The 16,486-nt window shown below is 45.2% G+C and overlaps 1 protein-coding gene across 1 annotated transcript; it reads right to left on the bottom strand.

Annotated features, from left to right (window-relative positions):
• Positions 1–3,194: 3,194 nt before the first annotated feature.
• On the bottom strand, positions 3,195–15,221 carry TNFRSF6B (TNF receptor superfamily member 6b). Its single transcript, XM_089662575.1, has 3 exons — positions 14,675–15,221; positions 8,417–8,777; positions 3,195–5,915 (listed from the first exon to the last, which is right to left on the bottom strand). Exons 1-3 carry the CDS (start codon positions 14,693–14,695, stop codon positions 5,617–5,619), a joined length of 681 nt encoding a protein of 226 aa, XP_089518701.1. The 5' UTR covers positions 14,696–15,221; the 3' UTR covers positions 3,195–5,616.
• Positions 15,222–16,486: the final 1,265 nt, after the last annotated feature.

The raw sequence follows: 16,486 nt of genomic DNA, 5'->3' as shown, positions 1-16,486 counted from the left end.
CCGGGGAGAGCGGATATAGTGAATGCAGGGTCCGGGGAGAGCGGATATAGTGAATGCAGGGTCCAGGGAGACCAGATATAGTGAATGCAGGGTCCGGGGAGAGCGGATATAGTGAATGCAGGGTCCGGGGAGAGCGGATATAGTGAATGCAGGGTCCGGGGAGAGCGGATATAGTGAATGCAGGGTCCGGGGAGACCGGATATAGTGAATGCGGGGCTTCTTGGACACGTATACATTTCAATAAAAACTTCCAACAGCAATGGTGACTAAAACAAACCTGTTTATATGAAGATTGCATTGGGCTGAACTCCATGTACATATAAAAGAGAAAAGACCAAGGTTAATGCAAATCTATCTATCCATTATACACACACACTGCATGTATATTTTTTTTTATCTATATAAACTTAATGCAAGCAGTCTATGTACCTAAATATTCGCATCGGCCTGTGCAGACATCAGACTGAGAGTGGAAAGTGCAAGACAAGGAGCCAATCTGGTGTGCTGCAGTGCTTATGTGTTAACAATGAACATACTGATAGGAGGAGAGAACAGTGTGACAGAAGGATGAGCCCATCAGTCTGCAGCTTCTCTTTTCACTGTCCCGTCACAGGCTAGGGGAGGGAAAAGACCTGTGCGTATTACTGAGCTGCATCACAGATTAAATCAGGTCTCCTTCCCTGCCAGACAGGGATGTGCTGTGTGGCAGAGCGGTGTATATTTTAAAACTGGATGGACAGAAATACAAATCCTTGGACAGGTAAAACAGCTCCCTCATTTGTGTTTCATTTCATAATTTACCCTTTTCCTGGAACTCAGCTTTATCATTTTATTTTCTCAAAAATATTTTCAGAATCAAGAATGACAATAACAAACTTGTTTCTAGGAAGATCACTTAAACAGAACTGTACTTTAGACCCCCATGTCATCAGTTTCAACATGTTCCGTCCTTGTGGAAAACAGAAACTCCATGTGGCAATGCTAATAAACTGCCTGCGTGATCCTTTGCAATCCTTGCTGGAAGCGGTCTGTAAAACGTTGCAGGGAGAGAAAGTCTTTAGAAACGCATGGACAGGAAAATGGATGTAACCCGTCCAAACTCCTCCACCGACTCTCCCTTTGCAGACCGCAATCTATGTACGATTATACAATTAGTTCAGTATCCGCATTGATTGCTTTTTTCTTTTTTTATTTGCTATAGAGACCGAATATGGCACAGCCCATAAAACGGGGGCTAAAGCAGATCTGAACGTTCTAAATCAACATGAACGATTTTTATTCCCAATGGGCAGCACAGTGACTAAATGGTTTGCATGTTCTCCCTGTGCCTGTGTGGGTTTCCTCTAGGTACTCTGGTTTCCTCCCACACTCTAAAGACATGCTGGTAGGTGAATTGGATCCTGTCTAAATTGGCCCTAATATGTGTATGTATGAATGGGAGTTAGGGACCTTGGATTGAACGCCCCTTGAGGGTTAGGGACCTTAGATTGTACGGCCCTTGAGGGTTAAGGACCTTAGATTGTACTCCCCTTGATTGTTAGGGACCTTAGATTGTACGGCCCTTGAGGGTTAAGGACCTTAGATTGGACGCCCCTTGAGGGTTAGGGACCTTAGACTGTACGCCCCTTGAGGGTTAGGGACCTTAGATTGTACGCTTCTTGAGGGTTAGAGACCTTAGATTGTACGCCCCTTGAGGGTTAGGGACCTTAGATTGTACGCCCCTTGAGGGTTAGGGACCTTAGATTGTACGCCCCTTGAGGGTTAGGGACCTTAGATTGTACGCCCCTTGAGGGTTAGGGACCTTAGATTGTCCGCCCCTTGAGGGTTAGGGACCTTAGATTGTACCCCCCTTGAGGGTTAGGAACCTTAGATTGTACGCCCCATGAGGGTTAGGGACCTTAGATTGTACGCCCCTTGAGGATTAGGGCCTTAGATTGTACGCCCCTTGAGGGTTAGGGACCTTAGATTGTCCGCCCCTTGAGGGTTAGGGACCTTAGATTGTACGCCCCTTGAGGGTTAGGAACCTTAGATTGTACCTCCCTTGAGGGTTAGGGACCTTAGATTGCACGCCCCTTGAGGGTTAGGGACCTTAGATTGTACGCCCCTTGAGGGTTAGGAACCTTAGATTGTACCTCCCTTGAGGGTTAGGGACCTTAGATTGCACGCCCCTTGAGGGTTAGGGACCTTAGATTGCACGCCCCTTGAGGGTTAGGGACCTTAGATTGCACACCCCTTGAGGGTTAGGGACCTTAGATTGTACGCCCCTTGAGGGTTAGGGACCTTAGATTGCACGCCCCTTGAGGGTTAGGGACCTTAGATTGTACACCTCTTGAGGGTTAGGGACCTTAGATTGTACACCCCTTGAGGGTTAGGGACCTTAGATTGCACGCCCCTTGAGGGTTAGGGACCTTAGATTGTACGCCCCTTGAGGGTTAGGGACCTTAGACTGTACACCCCTTGAGGGTTAGAGACCTTAGATTGTATGCCCCTTGAGGGTTAGGGACCTTAGACTGTACACCCCTTGAGGGTTAGGGACCTTAGATTGTACGCCCCTTGAGGGTTAGGGACCTTAGATTGTACACACCTTGAGGGTTAGGGACCTTAGATTGTACGCCCCTTGAGGGTTAGAGACCTTAGATTGTACGCCCATTGAGGGTTAGGGACCTTAGATTGTACGCCCCTTGAGGGTTAGGGACCTTAGATTGTATGCCCCTTGAGGGTTAGGGACCTTAGACTACGCCCCTTGAGGGTTAGGGACCTTAGATTGTACACCCCTTGAGGGTTAGGGACCTTAGACTGTACACCCCTTGAGGGTTAGGGACCTTAGATTGTACACACCTTGAGGGTTAGGGACCTTAGATTGTACGCCCCTTGAGGGTTAGGGACCTTAGATTGTATGCTTCTTGAGGGTTAGGGACCTTAGATTGTACACTGAGCAGGCAGATCCGCCTGTGTGAAAAGGCCCTTAAGCTGAACAGAAGCACATCATAAACTGCTCGGCGTGAATGCAGCCAAAGTGTGTGAACGGTTATTGAGCGATTTTCTTTTTCAGTGTAAATACTAACTGTGCACATACTATTGCTTCGGTATATCCAAAAGCAAAACTTGTTTCCAGTTTTGGATAGAGTAAAAAAGAGTTAAATTCTGGCTTTCGTCATCAATACCACAAATAAAAAGGCATAAGAAAGAAAGAATACAAAAAGAGACTTTATTGTTCAAAAATAAATTTTTTTGTCAATTTACAGAGCAAAATAATTTAAAAAATATCTCTTCTCAAGCTATGGAGGGGAAGTTGAAAAGTCTAATAAATAATTGTGAGGTGAATACTTTTTTTTTTATTCTTTTTTTAATACTTAGCATACAAAAAAAAGGGAAATTGTATCTGGTATTTCCTAAAAATTGTGAAATACTTCGCTTCAACAATCCCTTACACAGTGAATCAGTCTTGACCGATGGTCACTTTTTCCAAAAGTGGAACGACTGGAAAGAACACAACAACAACAACATCATCATCAAGAGGGGAACAAAGAAACAAAGCGCCTGTTTTTATTGCCGTATATCATTGTTCTCATTCAGAATGTTCGACGTTGTCTTATGTTCCCATAACTTTACTGGATACACAGAATGAAGGACTCCACTAGAAATGATTCATTGGAAGTGGAGTGAGGTTGGAGGATTCGGGGTGTAAACTGTAAATGGAACTCGGGACAAAAAATAAATACATATATGAGACAGTCAGTCACTAGTATTAACACGAGTCTCCTGTGTCCATAATTTTATTGGCTGTGGATCCCGCCGGTAGATCTCATTATAGTTCCGCTTCCTGTAACGGGCCAAGCTGTCCGGCAAAAGTGGCAGTTACAATGGAGATAAACAATATAACACCATCAGTGGTGCTTTTCCAAAAACAAAAAAAAATAAAAAAGGTGTGATGTCTTGCAAAGTGTGAGTTGGGCTTTTAATTTGTTGGTCTCCTACTTTAAGCTGACCTCTCCCCACCCCCTTCCTACTAAGAATGATAACAGCAATGCAACCTTAAAGCGGAGCTCCACCCAAAAGGGGAAGTTCCGCTTTAAGGACTGCTCCCCCGCTCCCCATCAAGGATTGGGGAGCGGGTACCCGAATTTGACAGGTACTCGCTCCCACGTCCGGGCCGATTGCCTAGGCCAGGGATAGGCAACCTGAGAGCTGCAGGACTACAAGTTCCATCATGCCTCTGCAAGTCATAGCGGTAACTTTTGTAATCTTTGCAATGCCTCATGGGAAATGTAGTTCCACAACAGCTAGAGAGCCACAGCTTGCCTACCCCTGACCTAGACGATTGGAAGCGGAAGGTGTCCTCCCTCCCTGTAGTATTTTGGGACACGTGACAGGTCCCAGAAGACTACAGAACCATTCATGAAGCCCAGAGCTACTCGTGCATGCGCAGTGGGTACCCGGCTGTGAAGCCGCAAGCTGTCACAGCCGGGTGCCCACACTAAACATGTCCCCCTCCTGTCATACAGAACGGCCAGTGAAACGGGCTGGGGGGGGTCACACCGAGGGACAGGTAAGTGGCTGTTTTTTAAAAATCAGTTTTGTAGCTCTTGACTTTTATTGTTTGACAGGGTGAGTGGAGCTCCGCTTTAAGGCTCCACTCACCCGCAGAGCCGCAGGTTGCCTACCCCTGGCCTAGGCGATCGGAAGCGGCCGTCACATGATCGGGAAAGGTCCTGATTGAAAGAGGAGATCGGGACCTTTCCATGAGTACCGGACATGTGTGCTGGGAGCGCTCTCAGCACATATGTTCTCTTTTAATAGAACGCAAATGTGCGGCCGCTTAGCACTAGGCCCAGATGCCGGGAGGCAGCACATTTGCGTTCGGCCAGCGCAAAGAGGTTAAATATACTAGGAAATTGAAGCCAAATGTGTGCGTTTGGCTTCAATTTGCTTAGTGTGTTTAAATCTGCTAGTGCACCTAATCAGTACAGCTTAATCAGTACAGTAGTCGTCTGAAAATACAATACAAACACAATACAATACATGACATCACTTTCGAAATTCTTTTCTTTCATAGGAGAATTTTCGTGTCTTTAATAACCTTTTCACTTTCGATGTGAGACTAGCAGGCGAAAAAAAAAAACGGTCGATCGTTCGTCCGATATTCTCATCGTGTGTACGGGGCTTAAAGTCCATTTAAAATGATGAGTCCATCCAAGACCACCGGGTGACAACGCTGTAGTGAGATTTTACTACAGAACAAACAGCGTTGTCACCCTGTTAAAGGAAGCGGAAACAATTTGGATCTACTCTCTGGATCAACGGGTAATAAAATGTTACGGGAGGGAGGAGTGTTCAGAAATACAAAAACTGCTAGTGACTGACTGCATCCGATTTGTCGTTTTTGAATTTTGCCCGGAGTTACACTTTAACTCATAAAGGATAAAGTTTCTGCCATACATTTTTCAGCAGCAACTGCCATCTGGCCAGCTATAGAATCTTTTTTTTCCCCTTCGTAACCATGTTCCTGGTTATCGGGACTGGTCCAGCTTAGATGGAACCTCTGGCACTAGCCAGCTTGCTGGATTCTGAATAAACTGGACCAATCCAGCAGTTATGTTTGCAGCACTCTTAGCACTATGGAAGACGTGGCAGAAGGTACTTATCTTCTTCAGTGTATATAAACCTTTTGTTCAGCTCCCTCTCCAAGTGGGTCATGTTGGCCACTTTCACAAGCTTCATCAGTTGTGGAAGAAGAGCTTTATCGGGATCTGTATTTTTAATATGTCTCAGGAGATTGCGGATCCTTTTGTGGGTGACCCTCTTTCTGCCACCGTCCTGCTGGTTCATGGTATTGAGAAGCTTTTTGAAATTTTCCATTGAAAGATTCTGGTGTACGACAAATTCGATCACTTCATGATCGCATTCTGGATCGTCTGTTAAAAAAATGACAATCATGATTACTAATTGACCTCTCCCAATTTTTTTGTTCTCAGTTCACATTGGCAGCGTCAGAATTCTTTCCCCAGACACCAGAGACTCACACCAAAGAAAGTAATTGATTACAGCTCAGTAGTGACACATCACCGGCGCTTTTAGTAGCATCATCATACTACAAAAAAAAAAGTCACTAATGACTTGGGGGGGGAAAAAAAAACGCTGTGAGGGTTCTATTTTATTCAGGTCATGGGATACCCCAGCAATTTGATAACAATTTCACACCTTCAGTTGATGCATTCCATGGTGGATGGATTAAAGGGATAGTTTTACCTGTGTGACCTTAGATACCGGGGTATCTTCCTTATACTCAATAAGGCCTCATGCACACAGGGCGTTTTTGCAGCCACTTTTAGGGGCGTCAAGTGTTTTGTTTTTTCTTACTGCTTCCAAATAGCCCTCCATGTTGAAAAAGATGGACACCCAAAATGGCTGACGCATTTCGAGGACTAGCCTCTTCCTCTGAGGAAGAGGCTAGTCCTCGAAACGCATCAATCATTTTAGATGTCCATCATTCTCAACACCATTCAGAAACGCGGTGCGGATTGGACAGAGCGGTCTCTTATGATGTACTTTTGTGAGTAGAATGCCTTTCTTTTAAATTTAATAAACTTACTTTTAAAGGAAATGCACAAGGCCGGTGCGCCCTCTGTTTTGTTTTTCTCTGTTAGTACTTTTGGACTCCCTGTTTTTTTGAGGGCAGCAAGGCGTGCATATTCCTAGACAATCATTGTGCGATCCCTATGACCAGGGGCAGACTGACAACTCATGGGGCCCCCGGGCAATAGGGGATCATGGGGCCCCTGTGTCCTTGCCCAAAATCAAAAAAGCCTATGAAAAAGGTACCAGGGGCATCTCATGGGGCCCCCTACTGACCCCGGGCCCTCAGTTTCCAAATGATCAGTCCGCCCCTGCCTATGACATAGAGTCCATCCCTTCTGGGTAGCACAGTGGCTGAATGGTTAGCACTTCCGCCTGGCAGTACTAGGGTCATTGGTTCAAACCCCAACCACGGCACCACCTGCCTGGAGTTTTCATGTTCTCCCTGTGCCTGCATGGGTTTCCTCCGGGTACTCCGCTTTCCTCCCACACTCCAAAGACATGCTGGTAGGTTAATTGGCTCCTGTCTAAATTGGCCCTAATATGTGTATGTATGAATGTGAGTTAGGGACCTTAGATTGTACGCCCCTTGAGGGTTAGGGACCTTAGATTGTACACCCCTTGAGGGTTAGGGACCTTAGATTGTACGCCCCTTGAGGGTTAGGGACCTTAGATTGTACGCCCCTTGAGGGTTAGGGACCTTAGATTGTACGCCCCTTGAGGGTTAGGGACCTTAGATTGTACGCCCCTTGAGGGTTAGGGACCTTAGATTGTACGCCCCTTGAGGGTTGGGGATCTTAGATTGTACGCCCTTGAGGGTTAGGGACCTTAGATTGTCCACCCCTTGAGGGTTGGGGATCTTAGATTGTACACCCCTTGAGGGTTAGGGACCTTAGATTGTACGCCCCTTGAGGGTTGGGGATCTTAGATTGTACACCCCTTGAGGGTTAGGGACCTTAGATTGTACGCCCTTGAGGGTTAGGGACCTTAGATTGTACGCCCCTTGAGGGTTAGGGACCTTAGATTGTACGCCCCTTGAGGGTTAGGGACCTTAGATTGTATGCCCCTTGGGGGTTAGGGACCTTAGATTGTACGCCCCTTGAGGGTTAGGGACTAATGTCAATGTACAATATATATGTAAAGCACTGCGTAAATTCAGTACCTGAAATAAATAAATAATAAGCGCAGGAGTATTTGGGTTTTCCACTTTCACAGCCCTCCATGTTATCAATGTGTTCATGCGCACATAGACTTTTAGAAGCTTTTAGTAGCAGTAGCATTTACCAGCAGGAAAAAAACCCCCCCAAGGGGCAGTGCGTCCGGGAGCAGCAGCATTTGGCAGAAAAACCGCTTGATGCGGCTTAACGCCAGTCTCGTTTAGTGCTTGAGCGTTAATTGATTTCAGTGGCTAGAATAAATTATCATTCTGGCCAATTAAATTAATTAACGCTCAAGCGCTTGACAATTGTAAACGCACCTAAATGGTTAAAACACTGCTGCAACAGGACAGCTTCTAGGAGAGTTTTTTTTAACGTCCTGTGTGCATGAGGCCAAAGCCATTGGATGAGTACTGAAAGGCCTTCAGAACAAGTCCAACTACATGTAACATTCAACAAAGATTGGACCCAAACACTTCAACTGAACACGGGACTGGAAATGACACAGCTGACCATCCCATGGAGGAAACACAGCGCTGTGGCATTCAAAGAGTGAATCTGCACAGTACGGAATCAAAGAACAAGAGGCATAGACCCGCCTACAATGTAGAGTCCAATTAAACTGTCCGCAAGGGATTTAAAAAAAAAAAATTCAGGGAGGCTGAATCAAAATCAAAACTTACCAATAACTGTCAATTTGCTGCAATCGCTGACACAGTAATGAGAGTTCCGGCGGTAGCCCGGCTTGCATTCGCAGACTCTATTGTGGGTGGCATTGCACTCATGTTTGACCTGCTCCCTGTCCTCGCAAATGACGTTGCAAAAGCGACATTTTTCCACATAATTCCAGTATGAGGTATAATGGTGTTCCGGGCAAGGCTGGCACTCCGTCTTACTCGTGGATGTGCAATGTTTGGCCACAAAGGTCCCTCGGGGGCACTGCTGGCATGTGAGGTCCTCCCCAGTCTCCTGGTCTGTCCACAGATAGGTGGGGGTGGATGTGAAGGTCCCTCCCACGATTAGGAAAAGCAGGGCCAAAAACAGCTGAAAAAACAAGAACAGTCAACAAGGTTACTCCAAAATCTCAGCAAATAATTTCAGCCAGAGAGTTAAAAAAAACAAAAAAACAAAATAACAAAAAAATCAGAACACTTTTAAACGGTATTAAACCCAAAAATGTAGCATATTGCAGCTTACCAATCGTCAGATGTGGCGGCTGCATTCGTTTTCTTTTTTTATGCTTTTTTTCCCCTCTGTTTACACTTGGTGATCTGGTCATTAGCACACTGTATTAGAGTGTTTCCACTCTGGATGAAGGAGCACAGGAGGCACAGTTGGACAGCAGCATTGTCAGTCTGGGAGGAGGGAAGTGTTAGATGGACTAGCAAATTTAACCCCTTGGCGCCGGCACCTCCCGGCCCTTTAAGGGTTCCAGATGCCGAGAGGTGAGGTGGAGTTTTAGGGTCATGTGACCGTCGTGATTTGCTCTCACGGTGGTCACATGATCGGGAAAGGTCTTGTAGTTTTTAACTCCTTGGCGCCGGCACCTCCCTGACCTTTAAGAGTCCCAGATCCCGAGAGGCGAGGCGGGGTTTTAGGATCATGTGACCGCCGTGATTTGCTGTCACATGATCGGGACAGGTCTTCTAGTTTTTAACTCCTTGGCGCCAGTGCCTCCCTGCCCTTTAAGGGTTCCAGATGCCGGGAGGCGAGGCAGGGTTTTAGGGTCATGTGACCACCGTGATTTGCTGTCACGGCGGTCACATGATCGGGAAAGGTCTTCTAGTTTTTAACTCTTTAGCGCCTCCCGGCCCTTTAAGGGTTCCAGAAGCCGGGAGGTGGGGCGGGGTTTTGGGGTCATGTGACCGCCGTGATTCGCTGTCACATGATCGGGATAGGTCCCGATCGAAAGAGGAGATCGGGACCTTTCCGTGAGTACCAAACGTGTGTGCTGGGAGCGCGCAGGGCGCACGCTCTCAGCACATATGTGTTTTTTTAAAAGAACGCAAATGTGCGGCAGCTCGGTGTCTAGGCCCACATGCCGGGAGGCCGCACATCTGCGTTCGGCCGGCGCCAAGAGCTTAAATATACTAAGAAATTGAAGCCAAATGTGTGCGTTTGGCTTCAATTTGCTTCGTGTATTTAAATCTGCTAGTGCACCTAACAATGACTGACAATGCTTCTGTCCGGCTGTGCCCCCTGTGCTCCTTCATTCAAAGTGGGGGGCGCTCTAATACAGGAGGTTTGTTACTGTCCAAATCACCAGTTGAAAACAGTAAAGGAAAAATTGTAAAAAAAAAAGTATTTGACTAAAATCAATAGAATCTCTGCAGTCTTCAATGACATCAAACTCCCGGAAAGCTCTTATTTGACGGAAATCACAAGAACACAACAGAAAGAAAACCTTCAGCCTAGCCAACCACAAAGCCTGTCTAGGCTCTGGGTCACATGAGGGAGCTCAGTAGACAAAAGGCAGCTTTTCCACTCGATGTAAACGTAAGCTTTAGTAATGTTGACATATGCCCTAAATAGCTGAATGATCACAAGCGACATTAAGACATGCAATAATATTGCTCAATCCCTGAAAGAGCTCCGGGCGCCTGACTTGGTTACTGTTCAATGATAATCCGCTAAGCAAATTTAGTAGGTGAGAAAGCAAAATGTGGAAATTGTGACTTCACTTTAACCTTTTTCCCTTTTCCAAGCACTAGAAAGGCTCCTATTACTCAGCAGTTGTTTCATTTTCTCCTGTTGATCCCGCCAATAACAAATTTCCTGGGGTGACAATGCTCACTGTATGTATGGAGAATCAGCTTTGATACTCCTTTTGTGGGAAACGGCTTAAAGTGTACCCCCACCCAAGAACTGCATGTATGCAATGCAATATTTTGCAGCTTATAAATCCTTCGTTATTGTGGCTGCGTTCTTTTTCTTTTAAGATTTTTTTTTTTCTTTCATTTTCACCTGTTGATCCCGCCAGTATCAAATTTCCTGGGGTGACAATGCTCACTTAATGTACTGTACCTATGGAGAATCAACTTTGTCTGCCCAGCTTCTTCGCTTCTGATTTGGACTATAGAACACCTCCACCTCTCTTCATCTTTATAATAAAAGGTGTAGGTGTTTTATAGTCTGGGCAGGGTTAAAGAATATGTCAACCCAACATTTCACATGCCTGATATGTGCCTGCCGTACCAGGTACTTGTATGAAAAAGTATCCCGTTCTCATTGTATTGCTGCTCTTGTGTGAAATCCTTTGTGTTCTTGCCAGTCCCTCTGTTTTCCTATTAAAAACTGACCACAGTAGACATGAGAACACGGAGTGGTCAGTTTTCTTTCTGTGCTGGGAACTCAGACTTGTGTTGACATTATCCCCCCACCCCCACCCCTTGCATAGCCATTTATAGGGAAAATAAGTGTACTGTTGTGTCTCCTCCCTCAACTCTGAACTCCTTGCAGCTGAAAACAGAGGGTATGTGATCACGTCATTCGTCTAGGTAGTAGTCAATTAATATTAGAAAATCTGCATGTTTGATCCCACCATGTTCAAAACAAAACTAGCTTTATTGATTGAATTTTTTGTCTTTATTATATCTATTTTTTCCTAGTACCTAGGTGTTTTCTGCCAAAGGAAAAAATTAATGGGAGAGTTATAGTTTACAGGACGTCACCAACTCTCACAAAACATCTAACTCATCCAACATAGGAGAGATAATGTTAAAAAAGTGCTGGCTGCTATCTCACAGATCTAAAAAACAGCTAAAAACAAAAATCTGCAGGAAGAGTAGTGAGCAATAAATAACCTGCAACATAAAAAGAGTTAGAAGTGGTGGTCTACAGAAGAAAAGCAAGAAACGTAGGTCTACAGAAGGGAAGAAGTGGTGGTCTACAGAAGAAGAGCAAGAAGAGGTGGTTTGCAAAAGAAAAGCAAGAAACGTAGGTCTACAGAAGAGAAGAAGCGGTGGTCTGCAGAAGAAGAGCAAGACGCGGTGGTCTGCAGAAGAAGAGAAAGACACGGTGGTCTGCAGAAGAAGAGCAAGAAGCGGTGGTGTACAGAAGAAGAGTTAGAAGATGTGGTCTGCAGAAGATGAATAAGAGGTGGTCTGTGGAAGAAGAGCAAGAAGCAGTGGTCTACAGAAGTAAAGTAAGAAATGGTGATCTACAAATAGGCAAGAAGCGGTAGTCTACAGAAGAAGAGTAAGAAGCAGTAGTCAGCAGAAATCGAGTAAGAAGCAGTGGTCTGCAGAAATCGAGTAAGAAGCAGTGGTCTGCAGAAATCGAGTAAGAAGCAGTGGTCTGCAGAAATCGAGTAAGAAGCAGTGGTCTGCAGAAATCGAGTAAGAAGCAGATGGTCTGCAGAAGAAGAGTAAGAATTGGTGGTCTACAGAAGAAGAGTAAGAAGCGGTGGTCTACAGAAGAAGAGTAAGAAGCGGTGGTCTACAGAAGAAGAGAAAAAAGCGGTGGTCTACAGAAGAAGAGAAAGAAGCGGTGGTCTACCAAAAAGAGTAAGAAACTATGGTCTACAGAAGAAGAGTAAGAAGCAGTGGTCTACAAAAGAAGAGAAAGAAGCGGTGGTATACAGAAGAAGAGAAAGAAGCGGTGGTCTACAGAAGAAGAGAAAGAAGTGGTGGTCTACAGAAGAAGAGAAAGAAGTGGTGGTGTACAGAAGAAGAGAAAGAAGTGGTGGTCTACCGAAATAGAGTAAGAAACGATGGTCTACAGAAGAAGCGGAAGAAGTGGTGGGCTGCAGCAGAAGAGGAATAGGGACCAATGATCTTCAGCAGGATTAGGAGGTGATGGTCTGCAACAGAAGAAGAAAAGAAGAAAAAGGAGCAAAGATCTGCAGTAGGAGAAAGGACTGGAAATCTGCAGTAAAAGTAAAGGAGAAATTGTCGATCTGCAGTAAAAGAAGAGTAGAATGTGGAGATCTGAAGAAGAGTAGACAGCAACGATTTGCATTAGACAGAGAGTAGGGGGTAGTGATATGAATTAGAAGAGGTGTTGGGAATAGTGAGTAGCAGTTGAAGAGGAATAGTTAGCAGTGATCTGCAAGAGGAGCTTGAAGCATTATTCTGCAGTAGAAGAGGAGTATGGTGCAGTGATCAGCTGTAGAAAGGTTTTGGGTACAGTAATATGCAGTAGGAGTAGTGATCTGCACTAGTTGCAGAAAGAAGAAATTTGCAGTGGAAGAGTAGGGAGCAGTGATCTGCAATATAAGAGTAGGGAGTATCTAAAGTATGAGCAAGGTGAAGTGATCGGCGGAAGGGTTGGGATCAGTGACCTATAGTAGGAGCAGTATGCAATGATCTGCAGTGGAAAGGGGAGTAGAGAGCAGTGATCTCATGTAGAAGAGGAGTAGAGAATAGAGATCTGATGTAGAAGAGGAGTAGAGAGAAGTGATCTGCAGTGGAAGTGGAGTAGAGAGTAGTGATCTGCAGTAGGAGAAGAGAGCAGTGATCTGCATTAGTAGTAGAGAGTAGTGATCTACAGTAGTGAGTAGTGGTCTGATGTAGAAGAGGAGTAGAGAGCAGTGATCTGCAGTAGAAGAGAGCAGTGATCTGCATTAGGAGTAGAGAGTAGTGATCTGCGGTAGATGGGGAGTAGAGTAGTGATTTGCAGTAGGAGAGGAGTAGAGAGTAGTGATCTGCAGTAGATGAGGAGTAGAGAGTAGTGATCTGTAGTAGAAGAGTAGAGAGTAGTGATCTGCAGTAGATGAGGTGTAGAGAGTAGTGATCTGCAGTAGATGAGGAGTAGAGAGTAGTGATCTGTAGTAGAAGAGGAGTAGGGTAGTGATCTGCAGTAGGTGAGGAGTACAAAGTAGTGATCTGCAGTAGAAGAGGAGTAGAGTAGTGATCTGCAGTAGATGAGGAGTAGAGAGTAGTGATCTGCAGTAGAAGAGGAGTAGAGAGCAGTGATCTGCAGTAGAAGAGGAGTAGAGAGCAGTGATCTGCATTAGTAGTAGAGAGTAGTGATCTACAGTAGTGAGTAGTGGTCTGATGTAGAAGAGGAGTAGAGAGCAGTGATCTGCAGTAGAAGAGAGCAGTGATCTGCATTAGGAGTAGAGAGTAGTGATCTGCGGTAGATGGGGAGTAGAGTAGTGAACTGCAGTAGATGAGGAGTAGAGAGTAGTGATCTGTAGTAGAAGAGTAGAGAGTAGTGATCTGCAGTAGATGAGGAGTAGAAAGTAGTGATCTGTAGTAGAAGAGGAGTAGGGTAGTGATCTGCAGTAGATGAGGAGTACAAAGTAGTGATCTGCAGTAGAAGAGGAGTAGAGTAGTGATCTGCAGTAGATGAGAAGTAGAGAGTAGTGATCTGCAGTAGAAGAGGAGTAGAGAGTAGTGATCTGCAGTAGAAGAGGAGTAGAGAGTAGTGATCTGCAGTAGAAGAGGAGTAGAGTAGTGATCTGCAGTAGGAGTAGAGAGTAGTGATCTGTAGTAGAAGAGGAGTAGAGTAGTGATCTGTAGTAGAAGAGGAGTAGAGTAGTGATCTGTAGTAGGAGTAGAGAGTAGTGATCTGTAGTAGAAGAGGAGTAGAGTAGTGATCTGCAGTAGGAGTAGAGAGTAGTGATCTGCAGTAGATGAGTAGAGAGTAGTGATCTGCAGTAGGAGTAGAGAGTAGTGATCTGTAGTAGAAGAGGAGTAGAGTAGTGATCTGTAGTAGAAGAGGAGTAGAGTAGTGATCTGCAGTAGAAGAGTAGAGAGCAGCGATCTGCAGTAGAATAGAAGTAGGGTGCTGTGGTTTGCAGTAGGAGTAGGGATCAGTAATCTACAGTAGGAGCAGTGTGCACCTATCTGCAGTAGAAAGGGGAGTAGAGAGCAGTGATCTGTAGGAAAAACGTGATGCATACATAGGTTTGAACATAACATTCTGGAAAATGTACACCATGAAAAAAAGAGAAAATTGCAGTATCTAGTGATCAAAAAAAAATTTGTTTTCCTTACCTTTAGTCCAGAGGATTCCATCTTTCTTTTAGTCAACTTTAAAAGTCGTTTTCCAGGGGTCTATATGGATTCGTCTGGCAAAGAAAAAAAAACCTAAATGAGTGCCCCATTGCACCGCTAGGTGTCACAGAGAGACATTCTCACAACTGAAGCTCTGCAGATGCGGCAGCAGTGACATAACTTCCAAACACTGACACAGAAACTCCTTTCAGTTTTATTTCCTGTACACCCCTCCCCTACTACACACACACTGGCTCGACCATTGCACTCTACTCACCTCTGGCAAGTGCAGATTCTGGAGCAGAGCACCGCATATTATATTCCGACTTGACGGATGAGTCATATCATGGGACTGCCCCAGAGAGGAAATCCAGATTTTGGTGGGGGTCAAGTGTTATTTAACAAAGATAATATCTATTATAAATAACCTTTATAACAAAATACCTCACCTATTGATTTAACAATAAACGTAACTTAAACAAATATTTTAGTTTCACCGTTGTGATCCTGAGTCTCTGGATTGACATCCATGTTGGCTTTGGTGGTCCAACATGAACCACAAATCCTGTGCAAGCTAGACTGAGATGATGCTGAGCCCGTTCCTTCATTTGGATGCTTTTAAGTACCCCCTGAAAACACAAAACTCTTCATCAAAGCTTATACCAGAGGTTCTCAACCTTTCCTCAGTATCCTCATACCCCCTTATTATTATTATACAGTATTTATAAAGCGCCAACAGTTGGCTCAGCGCTGTACATTACAAAGGGGCACAGAACATGTGACAGAACAATAACAATACAATGCAAAACATGAGGGGATTGAGGGCCCGGCTCTTTCAAAGCTTACAATCTAGGAGGGAGGGGATGGTGGTACAGGAGGAGATAGCTGTGGGGGGTGAGGTGGTAGGAAGAGTGGAGGAGGTCGGCAGGTTAGCAGGGGGTGGGGTAGGCTTCCCTGAAGAAATGGGCTTTCAGGGTGCGCCTAAAGGAGAGGAGAGTAGGTGATAATCTGATGGGTTGGGCCAGGGAGTTCCAGAGGATGGGTGACACCCTGGAGAAGTCCTGGAGGTGGGCATGGGAGGAGGAGACCAGGGAACTAGAGAGAAGGAGGTCTTGTGAGGAGCGGAGTGTGTGTGCTGGGTGGTACTTGGATATTAGGTCAGTGATGTAGTGCGGGGCAGTATGGTGGACAGCTTTGTACGGCAGTGTTAGGATTTTGAATTTGATCCGTTGCGCAATCGGAAGCCAGTGGAGGGATTGGCAGAGGGGGGTGGCGGAGATGGAGCGGTTGGAAAGGTGAATGAGTCTGGCAGCCGTATTCAGGATCGACTTGGCTTTGCTTTACGTATGGAGACTCAGAACAGAATAGTTGATAGAAAATAACAACAGTGGCCATTTACACTTTGATAAATAATCCATTTCTTTTCAGATTGATTTTTTTCTGATATGAATAATCGATTTATAGTGGACAACCCATCGATATGCCACACATAGGGAAGTGGATTTCAATTGATAGCTAAGAGATGATTGTGAATATATGAATTTCTCTCATATATACACACAAGAAGGGATGCACCAACACCGTTTTTTTTAAAGGTGCGCACAGATAATTTTGGTTAAGTACTCGCCGATACGGAGTACCGATCCCTTCGTGGTGCGATTTGAGCCCATATAAAATGAATGGGCTCAAATCACACTGCACACAACTGCATGCAATTTGAGCAGGAATGTGGTGCAATTCGTCTCTGTGGTTTTCCGCACAGCTCCTGTGTGAACCCAGGCTTTTCATATTGATTTTGAGTTCACACAGGAG

The sequence above is a fragment of the Staurois parvus genome, unplaced genomic scaffold (genome assembly GCF_062004578.1).
Source record: "Staurois parvus isolate SC_StPar_1 unplaced genomic scaffold, SC_StPar_1.0 ptg001490l, whole genome shotgun sequence".
NCBI lineage: Eukaryota > Metazoa > Chordata > Amphibia > Anura > Ranidae > Staurois > Staurois parvus.
This window is presented reverse-complemented; position numbering and strand designations above follow the sequence as displayed.

Excerpts from the sequence above, each read along its gene's own strand:
- TNFRSF6B (XM_089662575.1), bottom strand. The coding sequence starts at position 14,695 with ATGGAATCCTCTGGACTAAAG. Across the intron at positions 8,778-14,674 it reads TGGAATCCTCTGGACTAAAG|CTGTTTTTGGCCCTGCTTTT; the intron begins GTAAGGAAAACA and ends TTGTTTTTTCAG. Across the intron at positions 5,916-8,416 it reads CAGCAAATTGACAGTTATTG|ACGATCCAGAATGCGATCAT; the intron begins GTAAGTTTTGAT and ends TTTTTTTAACAG.